We start from the raw sequence: 20,083 nt of genomic DNA, 5'->3' as shown, positions 1-20,083 counted from the left end.
TTAAGTAATGCTCAGCTCAACATTCAAGACCAGACCTCTCTTCTCAAACTGACAGTTATCCCGAGAATTTACTGGCATACATACCATACACTGCTTCTGAAAACTTCGATTCCCCCCCCCTCTTTCAAGATGTCACTTTTTATCTATCCAGCTTTTAACTAAGCAAATCCTCTTATCATCTGATTCCATTTACAGTATTCTTTCCTCCACTTCTGAGTCCCCCCCCCCAGGCATTCAAAACTTTATAGAACCTTTCTGATACTATCTTCTTACTTAAACACATTGAATTAGAAATTCCGGATATCAACTGGAACACAAATCTGCACAAAAGCATTCAGAACCAAGGCTCACAACTTGGTTTCCATGGTAGTACTGCAATATGCAAGCCCCACATTGCCCAAACCAATATGCAATGTCATCTTCAGTGGTGCGAAAAGCATTTACAGTCGGATGTGGAAGGTTGGAAAGCTATGTTATGGAGCAACAAATTATGCTATACCCTCTATCAAGCAGATGAATGGGTGTAGGTGTGGCAGATGCCCAGTGAATGTTTCTTACCAGAATGCATAACTCCAGCTGTGAAATTCAGAAGTGGCAGTGTGATGCTATGGTCCTGTTTTTCTTGCTTTGGCCTCAGGCCTCTGTATATTTTATGAGTACATAAAATATTTGAGGTAGAAAAAGCTATTAAATATCTGAAATATGGAATCACCTGGAAATAGATGATTTCTGATCAGAAATGCCTCAAATATGGAGGCATAAAATCTTTATAGTGGTTGTACTGAATATTTCAGAAGGCTTGATCAGTCAAATAAGTCAAATAATAGCTTAATGAAGGGTGTTAATGACTGGGGAAATATAAGATGAACCTTATGTGATCACGAGCATTCTACTGAGCATATACGAGCGATGTGCACATATCACAAAAGAAAATCAAGTTCTGTAAATAGTCGAATTGATTCTGAATTGATCAAACAAATACAATCTGAAGAAAATTATTGGAGAGAGGTTTTAAAAAGAATAATAGTTACCATTAAGTTACTGAGTAAACTAGGGCTAGCATTTAGAGGAAATACAAATGATTTTTTTCTGATTCTTGCGGAAATTATTTATCGTGTTTACATTATTTAAGTGAATTTGATGATTTTTTAAAACATCACATGAAAATGTATGCCAACTGTGGTTCTGGCAGATCAAATTATCTTTCTTACCATACTTGTGATGAATCCATAGCGTTAATAGCTAAAAAAACAAGAGAATATTAATATCAGAAATTAAGGAAGCTGCTTATTTTGCAATAATACTCGATTCAACGCCAGACATTGCCCATAATGACGAACTAGCTATGATATTTAAGTATGTTGCCACAAATTCTGACATTAGAGAAACATTTATCGGGTTCATCAGAATTACACAACATAATTCCTTATATTTAGAAGGGGTAGTATTAAAAAAAATCAGAAGAATTATCTTTGGATATAAAAATGTGCAGAGGGCAAAGCTACAATGCTGCCAATATGAAAAGTATCTATACAGGTTTACAAGCTAGGCTAATAAAACGTAGTCCCTCTGCACATTATATACCGTGCTCTAGTCATTCCTTACATTTAATTGGCAACTATGATGCGGAATCTTGTGTGGAAGCAGTGCAATATTTTTGTTTTATTCAAAATGTATATACCGGTAATTACTTTTCATCTTCAACAAGAAGATGGGGTATACTCCTTAAACATTTAGAAAAAAATCTTTAACAGTTAAAAGAGTAAGTGAAACGAGGTGGTCCGCAAGAGCTGACGGTATATTGGCTTTGAAACGTGGATATAAACAAATGAAAGACGCATTACTTGAACTATCCATTTCTCCTCATGAAAAACCTATTTCTAAATTAGAGAACTCAGCATTGGATGAACATTTTGCAAACCAGAAACAGCAATTTTAACAGTTATGTGGGACAAAATTTTACAACGAATAAATGCTAGTAGTAAATCTCTACAAGATAATGATATGGATTTGTTTTTAGCTAATAATTTGTTACACTCTTTAGTTGGTTTTATTTTAGATATAAGAAATAGTTTTGCTGCTGTAAACGAAGAAGCGAATTTATTAACAGATGAGACAAAATTTAAAGATGAAAAGGAAAGAGTTAAAAAATGAAAAAAAAAAAAAAGAGTGACGAAGTTTCACAATCTAACAATGAGATTATATTACATGGGAAAGAAAATTCTGCTGTGAACACTTTTAATGTCATTTGCCATAAGCTAATTTTGGAAATTAATGAAAGAACAAAAAGCTATTTCGACATATTAGATATGTTTGACATTTTTTTGAAGGAAGATATAGATCAAGACAAGTACAAGACTAGTATTGATAACATTTTACAAACTTAAGGGACTGATATTGATCCAGAAAAATTTACTGATGAAGTTAAGCAATTTTTAATAATGATAAAGGAAGAAAATTCTTCAATTAAAAATATGTACAAATTTATAAATGATGGGTTAAGGTCTACTTTCCCAAACGTAGAAACAATTTTAAAAATATTTTTGACGATGCCTATTTCAAATGCAAGTGCTGAATGCTCATTTTCAGTGTTGAAACGAATAAAAAATTATTTACGAAGCAACTTGCACCAAAATAAAACAAGTGACCTGTCGTTATTATGCATTGAATCAGATGTAATGGACTTGATCAATTATGATGACATTATAGATATGTTTGCTAAAACCAAAGCCAGAAAAAAAAAACTTTTAGTTATTAATTTTTTTATTTAAATCTGAACTGATTTATTTGTATACATTTTTTAAGATGCAAATATATGTATACCAATGTTGTATTATGTTATTAAAATGAGTTATTATGGAAATGTTAACTTTTATTTTCAATAAACTAAAAAAATGCTTATTTTTGAAGGCCTCATAATGATGTTGTGTCTCAGGCCTCCAAAAGTATAAATGCGGCCCTGCAGACACTATAAAACTGAGTGAATTCTTGTGAATCATTGTTCTCAGTGATGAACTTTGTTAAGTCTCATAATAGGAATAGCCTTACAGATGAAACTAGTAGTGCATACATGTCTCTAAAAGTTACAATATATAAACCTGATATAAATTATCTATCAGTAATGAAGGAGCAGAGGTCTCGCTGAAGCTAAATAAATAAAATGTCCACTATTTTTCTTTCTCTAGTTTTGATTTGATGTTTTCTGCTAAAAAATGGCAAAGATTAACTTCTGTTTAATATATTATGTAGGTAAAATCGCATTTTATTTTATCTGTAATTTTTATGTATTATTTGTAAGGGATTAAGAATTAATAAAAGAATATCTTTAATTTATTTTCTTTTATTGTGCTTTAGTCAAGTAACAATTATGAGATTGCACACTGCAATATATTGGAAAAGCTTGAAAAAACTTATGCCTGAATGATCTTTATGAAAAAAAAACAAAAAAAAACTTCAGAATTAGTGTTCACTCTTTTGCTGATATTAAAAATTGCGTCTTTAAATTGTGTGGCTATATAATGGCAGCTAGAATTACACTTAAAGGCAAATATATCCACACTATCAACAGGGTAGAAGAACTTTTCAGTAAAAATTCCGTCGCTAATTTTTACATTCATTCAATATTACAACTTACAATAATCACTCTTACAGCATTCTTTGATTTTACTGCTCTAGTGTGATTTTTGATTATTTGAAAAGGTTCTCCCAATACTTAAAAGACACTAAATAATATGTTCCCCAAAATTTCAGTTCGCACATGAGAAAATTTTGCATCAAAGATTTGGCGATTTTGGCATGCACATTTTAAAAGGTTGCCCATCCCTGCTCTAAGATAAAAAATTCAATGATGGCACTACTCACTGACAGGTAAAAATCCACCACCAAGCAGAACCACTCTACTCCTCAGGAAGCAAGCCACCTTCAGTGTGAGCCAGACGAGATGATACCATAATCGAGTTAATGCAGAAATCATATATTGCCCATATACCAGTAGAGAAAAGGTATATCACGTTATTATGAAAATACTCTACATCGGAGATAGGTGTAGAAAATGTTTTCACTTGGTGATAATTTAAATTAAACTTGCCAAGAAAATATATTCTTGTTTAATCCTTTCCAAGTGTGTGCCTGAAGTGGCTTCATAACTAGGCTACGCCTACTCGTGTATAGAGGATAATGACTTCACATCACATCCTCTAGGTATAGCTCCCACGAGAACTGAATAAAGGTTGAAAAACTGGTCTAGGTAATGATCCTTCCTATAATGTTCAAAAGGGTACACACCCTTTTGAACATTATACATGTTCAAAAGGGTGTGTACTTTGCATAATGTCATTCTAAGTCATTACCCTGGATATACAAGTAGCATAATAGTGAATATACTTCACGTGCAAATTGTTTGCTTACACTTGGACAAAGCATTAAACAAAAGATAATTTCTTGGTAAGTTTAATGCTTTGTCCAAGTTACATTATAACCAAGTGAAAAAAACTTTGTACAACAAGAAAGTATTAACCACCCTATCATGACAATCAATTTTAAATGATGCCAAGTTGCTTAAGTCTAGGCCATTTGAGTCTAATACATTGAGATGAAGTAGGATGAGGTGAAGCTAAGATATATTTGAAGAGATTATAATTTCATCTTACCTGATAATGCGAACTACCTCATGGAAGGCAGCATCAACATTAAGAGGAGGATCTTTGGCACTGGTTTCTATGTAGGGGATCTATGAGAGTATAAAAAAAGTAATCAGAAAATATCATTTAAATTTTAGAATGGTTGCAAAACAAGAGTCATAGATCAATGAAACAGATTCTATTGCACAAAAGCAAGTAAGAACAAATCTAGAAGCTATAAACAAAATCAAAATAAACAAAAACTAGCTTCATAAAATAGAAATATAATAATTTATTTATTTTTAAACTATGAGCAAAAATCAATAAAATTCAGTTACATAAAAGCCATTATAAGTTTGAAGTCGGCATTAGCAATGAACCCCCCCCACACACACACACGTCAAACCCCAACAAGTATAGTTCATTCAGTTAAAAAAAAAAAAAAAAAGTGTGAGAGAAAGAAGACAGAGAGAGAGAGAGTAGTCATTTATGTCCACCCTCAGATCAACAACTGTTAACTACATTACACTCATTCCAAGACAATGCCATAATAAGTTAGTAATTTTTGACTGTAACAAATCTGAATGTTTCCACAAAAGCAAAAAATGAAACAAAAACACTAACATCCAAGTCACAATCCACATAAAATCATCAAATTAAAACTTGAATTGAAGCTGCATAATTTTGTATTATAATGAAGGTAAGTTATTTAGTTACCCAATTTTTAAGATAAAAGAAACTTTTTTTTTTATTTCTGATAACCATTTATGGTAGCCATGTTTTGTTGCATTATTTAATAGAATTTTTACAATTTCAGACAGATTTACAATTAATCAACTTATTTCCACATTGTCCAATTTCAGTTTTTTCTTTTATTGGCATTTTAATGCTCAAGGTAATTTTCGACTTCTTGTTTGCATTTTCAGATTAATTATTTTTCAAGATAATGACTACCGCTTGTGGTGTTCTTAGTACTTTTCTACCCCCCCCCAACCCATTTTGTAGTCCCCTGCAGATACTAAGTTGAATCCACAAATTTGATTTTCTGTTTCAATTCATACATCTAATAATATGTATGCCTCAAATCACCTGATCTAAACATTTCTTCTATGTTAAAAAAAAAAAAAAGTTTGCACAAAATTAAAAATGGCTATTTTTTTTTTGTTGAAGTTCCAAAAAAAAAGGTTGTGTGGGAGGAGGGGGAGGTAAATGTGAAACCTTTGAGAGATACTACTCTCCATAAAGAGGCAAAACTGATCCCCATTGTGTTATTATATTCATCACTTCAGCCTAGATAGCCTTAAAAAAAACATCTTTTTTGTTGCATCTTTCAGCAACCTTTATTGAAGTCAAAACCAGTCTGGATAGTGTCTCTTCCCATAAATGCATAGTATTATACATGTCCATAAGGATATGTGTATTGCATTATGGGATACTAAGACGATGCATGTGAAATCATTAGCCTCTATATACAAGTAGCCCAGATGTGAAGTTACTTCACATGCGAACTTTGCTTGCTTACCCTTAGATAAAGGATGAAACCACGAATATCATTTCTTGGCATCTTCAATTTACAGCAAGCAAAGTATCCATTATGAAATTTATTCGTTTAACATAGCACACAAATGGAAAAAACAAACTATATATGTGAATACTTATAATCTTTGCTTTAGAAATTTAGAATAAACATCAATATTTCATAGCCACTAACAATAAATGTGAGAGTCTGCACTATAAAGCAGTAAATTAGTGAAAAGAAGAAAAAAATGCTAATATCATATAACTACGCAACTACAAAACACAGTTAGCACCATACAACTGTCATGTATAGGATACTATAACTCAGCTTTACAAAAATTAATGGGTTAAAATTGATTTATTATTAACTGACACATATTCAGAATTATATCTATCAGAATGTAGTTCCAAAAAAAAAAAAAAAAAAAAAAAAAGAGATACATTTTTTAAAGATTTTAATTTTCAATTATATTGCCTACTATACACTATATTGCAGCTTAACTCATTACACACACACATATATATATTATTTCCTTTAAAGAGAATATAACAACAGAACGTGCAAGGAGAGTCTATCATAAAGTTAAATTAGACCTACAGCCTGAAAGAATCTCCGATACAAAACATACTCTCTCTTTTCTGTTTACCAAAAAAAGAACTTTAGCTCAAATACTGGAATAAAAAACTCAAATACAAACAGCCCAAATACAATATAACAAAGTAAATCTTGAAAGTTTATTTTTCACTAGGTTAGACTATAATAAATTTAGTTTAATCCTTTATCCAAGTTTGAGCCTGAAAGTATCTTCAGGACTGGAATAAAGTGGTACAACACCGGGCAACGCGTTGCAAAGGTGGAGGAAGTTAACATCACTCCAATCTCAGTATCTCCAATAATGCAAATACAGTGGTATCTCGCTAATCCGAACCTCTTTTGTCCGAACCCTCCAGTAATCCGAACTGCGGTTTGAAAGAAAAAACGTTTTATTTAAATCATGTTATTATTTTGTGTACTATTATTTTTATTTAATAATTATTATTTTAATTATTTATTTTATTATTATTACAGTAGAATTTTTTCGTATTGTCGATTGTATGGTTATAGTGTAGGCCTATTTTGATTTATTGTGTGTTCACATTTGCATGGGAAGCTGTCGAACCTGAAGCAATTCGAGCATCATGGAAAAAACTGTGGCCTTCTACAATTTACCAAGATAACTAAGGTGATACACCAAAAAAAAAAAAAAAAAAAACAGCGGAATTTCAAAACGTGCACAATTTGGTTAAAAATATAAATCCTGATGTTGAAATTTCATAAACAGATATTGAATGGATTACAGGTAGAACCGAAAGTAAATTCGAAATCAAATCAGATGCTGAAATTATAGATATGACGATGTAGAATGAATTAGAGGAAGATGATGATGATAAAGAACTCGAAGAAAAAAAGTAAAACATGAAGAGGCAGTTGACAGTTTTAATATGTGAATGGGCCAAGCGGAATGATATTCCATTCCATAATATTTTATTGCTAATGCAGCTCCGAGAAGTATTCGAAAAAAGTTTAGCTTCCAAGAAGCAAAAGAAAATCAGTGACATTTTTTTACAAAGAAATAAAAAAACATTTTTTGTGTTATTTTGAGAAGCTTCTTTTTGTGTTGTGTGCAAGAAAGTGATTTTTTTAATGCAAATTAAGTTATGTACAGAACTATGCAAATTTATTAAATCAGAATCCTCAACAATACAGGTACATACAAACTAAATTTTTTACTAAAATAAACCTGCATTATAAGACTATTACACTTTTTTTATATATATAATCTTTGTCAAGTAGCTTTATTTTTGTCCTCCTACATGTTTCACCAATTTTTTCTATTGGCATCCTCAGGGAATACAAACTAGTAAGCTAAAATGAAGGTTACAAACTATAACTGATGGTTCTAATTCATACAAAAAATTGGTATTGTGCATGACAATGAGCGTGTCTCGTTAACGTGATTTATTCGTTATGGTTCATGACGTAATTGTTATGAAAGTTCATTTCTCATCATCATCATCATCAATTTCCTGCCATGTACCCTCAAGGGGTGTACAGGATATGACAGTACTACATGAAAAATTTACATCTTTACTAACTTCCTATCTACAATTTTCCTCCAAATCAGTCTGTTGCTTGTCAAGACTCCAACGTTATCAGATCTTATATTTCTATCGTCTAAGGCACTTTGTACCGTATCAATCCACCTATATCTTGGTCTTCCTCTGGGTCGTTTTCCTGCCAACCTGGCAGAGAACACTTGTTTTGCTAATCTTTCCTCTCCCATTCTATTTAAGTGACCATACCACCTGAGATTAGCTCTGCTAACGCATTTCTGGATGCTGACAATGTCAAGTTCTTTCCTAATATCCTCATTTTTAATATGATATTGCCATTGATGCCATCTGTTCAAGCCTCTAATCTTTCTCAGGACTCTCATATCTGCGGTCTCTAGTCTTTGGTCAAGTGTTTTACTTCTGACCCAACTCTCAGATCCATAAGTTAAAACTGGTTTGAACACTGTCTTGTATACAGCTAATTTAGTGTTCCGACTAATTTCTCTCTTATTCCATATGAATTTATTCAATTGACTTCCCACCATACCAGCTTTGCTGATTCTGTTGTCTATTTCTATATTTAATTTACCATCTTCACTAAAAATCGTGCCTAAATAGCTGAAATGTTTTACTTGTTCCACAGGTTCTCCATTCACAACAGTTGACAGTTTCAATGATTCTGCCAATTTTCATTGTCTTTGTCTTTTTATTGCTGACCTTCATACCATATCTATTACAACAGTTATTCAATTTAGTCAGAGAATCTTGCAGACTTGTAGTGGATTTATTTAGAAGTATAACATCATCATCCGCATAAAGCAAAGAGCTGACATTAACATCTCCAATTCTGATATCAGGTTTAATACCACTTTCCTTCATAATGTGATCCATATAAATAATGAATAACAGAGGGGATAATGTACATCCTTGTCTCACACCAGATTTAACATTAAACCATCTTCCTGTACTTCCTTCAATTCTAACTGCTGACTTCAAACTCAAATAAAGACTAAGTATTGCTTGATATAATGCCCCATTGACACCATATAACTGCAGCGTATTGAATAGCTTCTCTCTTGGCACCTTGTCATATGCCTTTTCCAAATCGACAAAACTTAAATACAGATCTTTGTTATATTCCCATGCTTTCTACTATTTGTCGTAAAGTGAAGATCTGATCCTGACAGCCTCTATTTGGCCTGAATCCAGCTTGTTCTTCACCAAGCTTTTCTTCCACAATTCTTCTCAACCGTTTCTCAAGTATACTCGCATAGATCTTGCCAGGAACACTCAGTAGGGAAATACCTCTGTAATTCTCACATTCAGTTTTATTTCCCTTTTTATATATGGGTACTATGAGAGCTCTACTCCAATCATCGGGAATTCGTCCCTCTGTCCAGGCTTTCTGAACTATGCAGTGCAGCCACTGTAAGACTTTTATACCACCATATTTCAGCATTTCTGGTCAAATATCATCTACTCCTGCTGCCTTTCCACATTTCAAGCCTTTGATGGCTTTTTCTACTTCAAGTATGGATATGTATTCCTGACTGCACGCCTGGTAAGTGTTTTTTATCACTGTGCTGTCATCACTGCTTGTTTCATTTAGCACTTTTTCAAAGTAATTACTCCATACTTCAAGGATTTCTTTTTCTCCTGTTTTCATGTCACCTTTATCATCTCTAACTCCTTTTACAGCACTCCTTCCTCCATTCCCAAGCTTCTTCAACAACCTCCAGAATATTTTGCCACCTTCTTCATATTTATTTTCTATATTCTTGCCAAAGTCCTCCCATGACTTTTGTTTAGCTAGTTTTGCACACTGTTTAGCTTTCTTACATTTGTCTCTGTATTCTGTAAGAGTAAAAGCTGACTTATTTGCCGGAAACTTTTGATATGCTTTCTTCTTTTCCTTCACTGCGTCTTTAACTTCCTGTGTCCACCAGGGAGTTCTGATTTTTTTATCCTTGCACACAACCTCACCACATGCCTCTCTGGTAGAATCAATCAATGTTTTCTTCAGAGTATGCCACTGAATCTCCAAGGTTTGATTCATGTTCTCAAACTCTTTCATTTTCTTTTCAATAATCTTTCTGTATTTTAGTCTACAGTTCACATCTGAGAGCTGCTCAACTTTTATTCGCTTTAAAACTTTCTTACATGTTATTCTTTTCAATATGAAATTCAATTTTATCCTGCTCAAGACTAAATAGTGATCACTTCCAATTTCAAATCCTCTGTACACTCTGGTGTCCTGCACCAGGGAGAAAACATCACTATCAACAATAACATAGTCAATGAGACTTTTCTTATTCCTAGCCTCTTCTCTCCATGTGAATTTGTGCACATTTTTATGTTGGAACATGGTGTTAGTAATAACCAGTCCATGTCCTGAGCAGAAATCCAACAGATATTTGCCATTATTATTAGCTTTGCTCTTTTCTCCAAATTTTCCCAAAATATTTTTGTATGTCTCACAATCATTTCCTACTCTGCTATTTAGATCCCCAACAAGGACCAACTTTTCCTTTTTCATTGTGTCAGTTGCTTTTTCTAAAGCGTCATAAAATTCCTCCACTTCTACCTTAGTAGAACCTTCTGTGGGACCATAGGCACAAATAAGTCTCATTGTCCAGTTCCCCATTCTCATATTTGTCCACATTACTTGAGACTGACTGCCATTCAAGAAGATTAGCCTCGTATTTAAGTTGTTTAATGATCTCATAAAAGTTTTCCAAATTTCTGGTAAAATTAGACCTTGATTCTTGTTTAGGTTTTCAGTTTTACTGGCGACTGTAGCTGCTTCTTTAAAGGTTCTTGAATGGTGGTTATCTTCTATGTATGACATAAGGCTCTTATCCCACTCACTGTGATGGTTAGTAGAGGCAAAGTGGCATGAAAGGCCTGAAATGTCTTGTCTGTTATTTCTGACATATCCTATGTGTTCTTTCTTTCTCGTTTCAAAGCTTCTAGAGGTCTGACCTACGTAACTAATACCACATGAGCAAGGTATATTATATACTCTAGAGTACTTATAGAATGGGTGAGGATCTTTTGGTGACCTTAAAAATTTCCGAATAGTGTTGATTGGTTTGAATGCCACTCTGATCTTATGTGGTTTTAAAAGGTTTGAATGCTTCCAAATTTGAATCATTGCAAAAGTGAAAATTTGGTACAGATATGTAGATGACATCTTTATCATTTGGGATCAAACGAAAGAAGAACTAATGAATTACCTCAACCAAATCAATAGTTTCCACAATACCATCAAATTCACATTAGAAATGGAAAAAGATAAAAAACTGCCATTCCTTGACATTTTAATAAAGAAACAAACCAATAATAGTATCAACCTATCTGTATACAGAAAACCTACAAATACTGGACGTTACCTCCATTTCAATTCAGCTCATCACATAGCTCAGAAGCTTAGCATTATCCATAGTCTCAAGAAAAGAGCTATACAGTATACGACAGACAAGGATGACCTACTAACGGAATTAACCACAATATCCAGAGAACTTTGTTTAAATGGTTACCCAAAAAGACTCTACAACAAGATTCTCTTTACTGATATACCACATCGACAACGTGATGACGTCCAATACATCAGTACAATTACGATTCCTTTTGTCAGCAACCTTTCCAAAAAATTAGCTAACCTTTTAAAACCACATAAGATCAGAGTGGCATTCAAAACCAATGAACTCCTGTCTGCACAGTTGCAAAACGAAAATGAACCCTCTCAGTGGAATAAACTACAAGCAGCTATCATAACATCTGCTAAAAACCACATCAATAAACAAGAAAGAAAGAAAAGACCATGGATAACTCAAGAGGTATTATTGATGAAAGAAGAACATGGAAAAGAGGAGCAAATGAAGAGGAAAGGTTAAGATATAAAACTTTGGATAAAAGAATCAAACAGTTATGTAAAAATTGAAAGAAAACTGGATAAATGGCAGTGTACTGAGATAGAAGAATTACAAAATAAGAACAAAACCAGAGAAGCATTCCTGAAAGTGAAAGAGCTTAATGGAAAAACAAAACATACACAGTCTAATAACATCAAGGACAAAGATGGAAACATACTCATTGATAAGGAAAAGATAAATGGAAGATGGGTGGAGTACTTTTCAGATCTCTATGATGATGATAATGGTAACATGTTAGATGATTCACGACACCTTAAGTTAAACGTAACAACAGATACCACTCTACCCACAAGAAAGGAGGTAGAACATATAATTAAGAATCTTCCTAATAATAAATCCTCTGGGTGTGATAATATTCTGGCTGAGCTGCTGAAAGCTTTGACTGGCAATAATAACTATTTAGTGGAATCCATTCAGGACATCTATAAAACAATACAAATGCCTGAAGTTTTTACAACATCTGTTTACCAATTCCAAAGAAAAATAATGCACAAAATTGTGAGGATTACAGAACTGTGAGCCTAATATCCAATGCATCTAAAATTATTTTAACCATCGTTAACAAACAAATTGAAAGAGCCATATGCGGTGAATTGAGTGAATAACAGAAAGACTTCAGAAGAGAAATGGGAACCATTAATGCTATCCTGGAACTAAAGATACTAATAGAAAGATCACTTAAAAGAAATAGGAACATTTACATATGCTTCATAGACTTTCAGAAGGCTTTCGACCGGATAAAACATAATAAAATGTTCAATATATTAGATAAATTAGACATAGAAGATCATACGTCAGATTATAAAAATGATTTACACCAAACAGAAAATGCAGCTGTTTAACTCTGAGACTTCTGAAGTGAAAAAAAAAAGGAGGAGTTAGACAAGGTTGTATCCTTTCACCAAATCTATTTAATATCTATAGTGAGACACTGATGAAAAATATTGAAAAACAAAAAACAAGAATTAGTATCAAGGGTATAAAATACAACAATCTTAGATATGCTGATGATACCATTCTAATAGCAGAAAGCAGAAACAAAATAATCAAATTACTGCAGCTACTAATTGAAGAAGGTAAAGAATCTGGATTAGATATTAATGCAAAAAAAAAATTTATGCAAATCTCAAAAGAAAGCAGATCCGAGCCAGAAATATTTATAAACAAAATGAAAATTGAACATACAACAGAATACAAATATTTAGGCACCTACTTTACTGCAGATGGAAAGCAAGATAAAGAAATAAAAATAAGTACAGCCATAGCTAAAGATGCATTCTGGAAAAATAAAGAACTGCTCAGAAGTTCTGTGAGTATCGAGACAAAGAAAAGAATGATAAGAACATTAGTGTGGCCAATTTTCACATATGGAAGTGAGACCTGGATATTCAAGAGAGAGTAAGGCAACAGATAATGGCCTTTGAAATGTGGTGCTAAGGAGAGCTCTGAAAATCCCATGGACAGAACATGTGACAAATACAGATGTCCTACAGAGAATGAGAACACAGAGATCTTTATTACAGGAAATGATCCAGAGAAAGATGAGATTGGCAGGACATGTACTGAGAGATTCAGCAGGACACAGGATACTGACAGTTTTAGAAGGAAAAATTATGGGAAAAGGATCAAGAGGCAAAAAACAAAGGACGTGGCTTGAAGATATAAGATCATGGACAGGATCACATGGCTATGCAGAAACAAAAAGGAAAGCCACCAACAGAGAGAACTGGAAGGATATGGTGCTGCACCCTCTCATTGAGGAAGCTACATGAAGAAGAAAGTGCAACAGCACAAGTTTCTCCAAAAGCAATTCAATTTGGCATCGAAAGTTTCTCAGCAAACTGTTATGGTCTGCAGCCCCCCCCCCCCTTTGTAACAGGATTGCTACTCTTCTCTTAGGTTGTTTACGTGGAAGATGTTCTTTCTTCAGATTTTCCTACAATGCAGGTGTTTCTTAGGGCTCTGTTATTTCATCCACCCTCTTCCTCATATATATATATATATATATATATATTCAACCTGTTTTGACTTCAAACCTATTCAATTTTGCTGATGACAGCACCTTCCACTCATCCCTACACATTTAAATCTTGAAGTACTTAAACATATCAAGCTTCAAAGATCATCAACAGAAAGTGCTCTTTGTTCTCCCTTATATTACCTCTGACAACCTGGTTAGCTGAGTGGTTAGTGTATCCACACTACAACCAGCAGACTGCAGGTTCGAATCCCACCATGAGCATGGATGTTTGTGATCGTCTTTAGGTGGGAGATGAAGTTCATCACTTAATGTGAGACTACTGTCCCACTTACTGGAGGCATGAAGTTGATTAAAAAGTTCCATGTTTGCCTCTAGACTATGCAAAAAACAAATTAAAAATATATCCTTAGCTTGCTCATGGTAAAAAACATACTCCAGGTTTGGCAAATAACCTTTTGCAGGTGGGATTAACATAAAAAAATAAAATAAATAAATAAAAAATACTCGATTTAGCAGTTAAGGACAGATCTCACTTTTCAGACTGATTCTACTCCAAGCCTTACCTCGCATAATCAATCATCACTTCTACAGCATCCTCAGCTTCCAAAAAAAGTTGGCAACTCTTTTTTTTGTTCAATTAAAAAAGGATACCAATCTGTACTTATACACATCCCAAGCCTGCTCATTTTCAGAATTACTACTTTCAACATCTGGGGTGGTGCACCTAAAACCCCTCTAAAATTCTTGCTGTTCAAAAGAGAACAATTTGATTGACTGATGACCCCTCTCACAGACTCTTCAGCAACTGTCTCTCTCAGATGGTTCATTTCTGCACTGCTTCTAAAGACATTTCCAATGATGATGTTCAGCAGAAATAGTAGAATCCATTATGCTTTCCATTTCTGTGAATCCTACATCAATATGAGCGACAGCCTGCTCAACATCTTTTTTATAGTTGAAATGTTAACTTACTGAATTCAATACTCCTAGTCATCATTCATTCCATTTATCTCAGTTCTGTAGAACAACCATCCGCCAAGAAGAATTCCCCAAGGACTACAACCACCAGTTCTTTATATCAACAGATTACTTTGCTCTTGACCTCAGCCCATACATGGCATATTTGCTATAAGCCTGCTGATCTCTCATGTGCAAAAGTTATGTGACCAAAAAGTGATTTTTGGTCATGTAACTTTATTACCAAATGACAACACTAGATGGCGTGATATGCCATGCCATTTGAAATTGGTGACTTTCGATGATGTAATGCGAGCACACTATGCATTTTTGGCTCAAGAAAATGAAGTCTGCAAGTTCAGACAACTTTCCGCACATAACATGGCAAAGAACCTCCTGGTAGGCACACGATCGTGGAAACAGGCTGTTCTGTGCATCATCCGAGGTCAACAGGAAGGCTGCCGATGCTGTTGTGGAAGAAGTTCGGGAAAGTTTCTAGAGAAGCCCTGGAAAGTCAACCAGACAGATGTCTTGTCAAATTAGAATTCCATGTGATTGTGTGGCATGTTTAACAACAGCATCTACATTTAAGGCCTTACAAATTTACCCTCATACAACATTTGAAGAAAGACGATAAGAAGATATGCCAGGATTTCTGTGCAGAAATTATCAGTAGGATAAAACAAAATGAGGACTTTTTGGACACAATAATTTTCAGTGACGAGTGCACTTTTCATGCAAGTAGGCAAGTAAATACAACTGCAGGATTTAGGGAAGCAAAAATTCACAAGCCAGCCATCACAGAACATGTTCGCAACACCGCAAAGGCCAACATTTTTTGCACCATAAGCAAGAAGAAAGTGTATGGACCCTTCTTTTATTTCAGAATCTACTGTTACTGGTGGTGTGTATTTGGACGTGCTACAAGGGTACCTAATACCATAATTAGACGATGATGACCATGACAGATGCTTACACTTCCAGCAAGATGGAGCACCTCCTCATTACCTGACAGATGTAAGGTTGTATCTCGACACCCATTTTCCAGGCAGATGGATTGGTAGAGGGGCACCTGTAGCATGGCCACTGCATTCCCCTATCTCACACTGTTAGATTTTTTTTTTTTGTGGAGCTTTGCAAAAGTTTATACTACCACTACCAGCCAATTTGGATGAGTTGCATTCCAGAATGACTGCTGCCATTGTTGAAGTTATACCAGTTATGCTCTGCTGCATGTGGCAGATGACCTTACGTCTGTCAGGTAATGAGGAGATGCTCCATCTTGTTGGTAGCTGTGTCGAAAGATCTCTTGCAAGATCATTCAACACAATCTCAGATAATTTTCACCCACATTATGCAACCACTTCATTCATACTGAATGAAGTAGTTGCATAATGTGGGTGAAAATCTCAATCTGGTTCACAAGAAAAATATGCACTTTCAGTTCATTGGTACAAATGTCTTTATCCATATTCTATAACCCATGTGGTTTATAAATTCATCAATGGCTTCATCTAAATGAGGAGTTGAAGTATGTGTCAGGTTGTGAGACAGTTATGGTTGAAGAAATCCAGAATGTGAGTGAAAATAGTGGCTTGATAGAGAATTGCGATGTACAAGATGGCAACGAGAGCAGTGATCAAAGAAAGAGTGAAAGCGGTTTAAATGATAAAAAAAATGAGGAATTATTTGTAGGAAGTGAGATCGCTAGGTTGCATGCAGTGATACAAAATGCGCAGCGGCAATTAGAGCACCTGCAAAACTCTTTCCAGAGTGATTCGGCTAACGTAAATAAACAAATGTTTGAAAGGAAAAATAAGCGTAAGAGTGGGAGAGTTTCTGAAATGAAGGAAAGAGTGTTGTATGGTGACTTGTTATTAAGAGGAGTGATAGATGGGAGTTTAACTAAATCGTACTTGCCGAGTGCGAAATTTAAGGATGTAAGTGGGAGTATTAGAGTGCAAAAACAGAGGGCGAAAGAATTGATAGTTGTGGTGGGTACGAATGAATTGAAAGGAGATAAATTTTTTATGAGAGAGGACTTGCAAGTATTGTTAAAGGTAGCGAAAGAAAAAAGTGACAGAGTTAGAATGGTGAGTCTGTTGCCGCGGTATGACAGAGAGGAGTTTAGAAGGAGGTCCATAATCACAAATGACATTATGCGCAGGTTATGCAAACGGTGTGGTGTGGAATTCGTGGATGTGTGGAATGGGTCTGATGGGTGAAAGGATTTATACAAGATGGACGTCCTGCATTTGAATGGATTTGGTGTGCGGAGACTGGAAAAAGTGTTGCTGAATGAAGTGAAAATGGATGTGCAGAACCAGGGAAACTAGAACTACCAAGGGGGGGGGGGGAGTGGATATGCGGCCATCAGTGAGACAGTTGAGTGTAAAAATGTATATAATGTACCAGAGCCAGTACTATGGACAAAAAATGGGAATGGGATATTTAGAATAACGCATCGAGATAGGGGTGGGACGAAGGGATCACTGCACTTCGTGTATATTAATGCCAGGAGTATTAGGAACAAGAAGGAAGAATTTTTGGCCTTGAGTGGCTCTTCCTGGCCACAGGTTATTGGCATTAGTGAAACATGGCTGACGGAAGATGATATAGTTAGTGGGATAGAATGTGTAGGTTATAGTGAGTTTAGGAGGGACAGAGAGAATAAAATGGGGGGGGGGGATTATTGATGATAGTTGAACTGCAGCCAAGGAGAATTGAAGTTGTATCACAGGATAGTGAAAAGAGCTCATTTGAGGCTATTTGGTGTGAGATTGAGACTGGTAGAATAAAATATACAGTTGGGTGCTGCTACAGACCAGGTGATGGAATAGATGGTGGAGATAGTATGCATAAACAAATTGATGAAATGAGTGGAAGGAGGGTAATTATTATGAGGGATTTCAACTATGGTAACATTGATTGGAAGGAGAAGAGGACACATGTGAGAAAGGAAATGGATTTTATTCAATTATTAAGGGATAACTATCCGAGACAGCATGTAATTGAAAATACTAGGGGTGTGAGAGTGCTTGACCTGGTAATAGCATCTCAGAATTTGACTGTAATGAATATGACCATGTTGCTGCCTACTGGTGAGAGTGATCATAAGGTCTTGACCTGGGAGGTGACTAAAGGTGTGGAATTTTCGGTTAAGACATGGTATATGTGGAATTACTGTGCTGGAAAGTATGACAAGCTTAGGAGATTGCTTGGATCAGTGCCATGGCATGTACAACTGCAAGGGCTGGATGTCGATAGAGTATGGTCAAGGAGCATTTACAGGAGGTTATGGCTGATTGTATACCTAGGGTCCGAATAGTAAACCAAGTAGGGGTTAAATGGATGAATAACACCATTAAGCTTGAGCTGCAAAAAAAGAAACAATTGTGGAGGGAATTTAAAGAAAGGGGTGACCTGCAGGCACACAAACGGTATAAAGTGCAGGCTAGAAGGGTAACGAGTGTGGTAAAAAAAGCAAAAGCGGATTATGAAAGGAAACTAGCTATGCAAGCTAAAGAGAATCCCAAACAGTTCTTTCAATATGCTGCAAGCAAGAAAAAAACTGTACATGGCAAAATGATTTTAAGGAATGATATAATCACGTAATCACAAGAAAGATATTTATTTAACCAAATATTTCGGTCTGGAAATAGCAGACCATCGTCGGTGGTATTACAAGAACAGTTTAAAAATATATATACAAGCTAGAATACTAACAATAGATCGTTGAAATTAGAACATGCCGCGTGATGTTATATCACTAAGTATGAAACGAAATATTTTGAAGTAGAAACATGATTGAATTTGCTATAAAAAAAAAAAAAAAAAAAAAAAAAAAAAAAAAAAAAAAAAAAAAATTAATGAGTAATCTTGATTAGGCTTTCCCAGATTTTTGATATAGATATGCAGTCATTACGATTCAGGTTGGGATGATGGAGCAAGGCCTCCACGCTTTCCTTGAACAAACGTTCGAACCTATAACGGGATCTATGTAAGAGGCGCGTTTTGGACCAAAGGATGCTGTGGTCAGTTTCAATCCCGTGTTGAGCCAAACCAGACTTTTCAGGTTTATTGTGAAGAATGGATGATTGATGTTCTTGGATTCTTTTTTCAAGAGAACGTCCAGTCTGTCCAAAGTAAGAGAGATCACAGTTGCAAGGAATTTGATAAACTCCAGGAAGAGATAAAGTTGAGCGTTTGTCTTTAGGAGAAGGAAAATGAGAAGACAATTTGTTAATAGGAGAATACGTAGCTGTTAAATCATATTTCTTCAAAATTCTTGCGATAGGTTCTGAAATACCGGAGATATAAGGAATAGGTACTCGACGTATTGAATCTTTGTTGTTTTGTGGAGGATTATAAGATGTAAGAAGACGTTGAATACTTTTTTCAGAAAAGCCATTGAGTTTCATGTGTTGCTGGATAGTAGAAAGTTCTTTCTGTAGATAATCAAAAGTAGAACAATTAGTTTTGGCTCTTTTGATGAGACATTTTATAATTCCTGTTTTTTGACATGGATGATGGGCTGATTCTTTCAGAATATAACGACCTGTGAATGTTGGTTTCCTGTATACTGTAGTTGTAAGAATATTTGAAGATGATCGGATGAGGAGAACGTCTAAAAAAGATAACTGGTTGTTTTCTTCTAATTCCATAGTAAACTTTGGAATTAGAAGAAAACAACCAGTTATCTTTTTTAGACGTTCTCCTCATCCGATCATCTTCAAATATTCTTACAACTACAGTATACAGGAAACCAACATTCACAGGTCGTTATATTCTGAAAGAATCAGCCCATCATCCATGTCAAAAAACAGGAATTATAAAATGTCTCATCAAAAGAGCCAAAACTAATTGTTCTACTTTTGATTATCTACAGAAAGAACTTTCTACTATCCAGCAACACATGAAACTCAATGGCTTTTCTGAAAAAAGTATTCAACGTCTTCTTACATCTTATAATCCTCCAC

The 20,083-nt window shown here is 34.7% G+C and overlaps 1 protein-coding gene across 1 annotated transcript in view; it reads right to left on the bottom strand.

Annotated features, from left to right (window-relative positions):
* LOC150100026 (ras-related protein M-Ras-like) overlaps positions 1–20,083 on the bottom strand; it is a 107,633-nt gene that overhangs the window by 15,571 nt on the left and 71,979 nt on the right. The window contains exon 4 of the mRNA XM_090402583.1: positions 4,650–4,729. Coding sequence (XP_090258709.1) covers positions 4,650–4,729 — 80 coding nt within the window. The remainder of the gene's footprint in view (positions 1–4,649; positions 4,730–20,083) is intronic.

This window comes from Typopeltis vanoorti, chromosome 13 (genome assembly GCF_054136105.1).
Source record: "Typopeltis vanoorti isolate ZY-2024b chromosome 13, IOZ_Tvanoo_1.0, whole genome shotgun sequence".
NCBI lineage: Eukaryota > Metazoa > Arthropoda > Arachnida > Uropygi > Thelyphonidae > Typopeltis > Typopeltis vanoorti.
The sequence above is the reverse complement of the archived record's forward strand: the minus strand, read 5'-3'. Positions and strand labels throughout refer to the sequence as shown.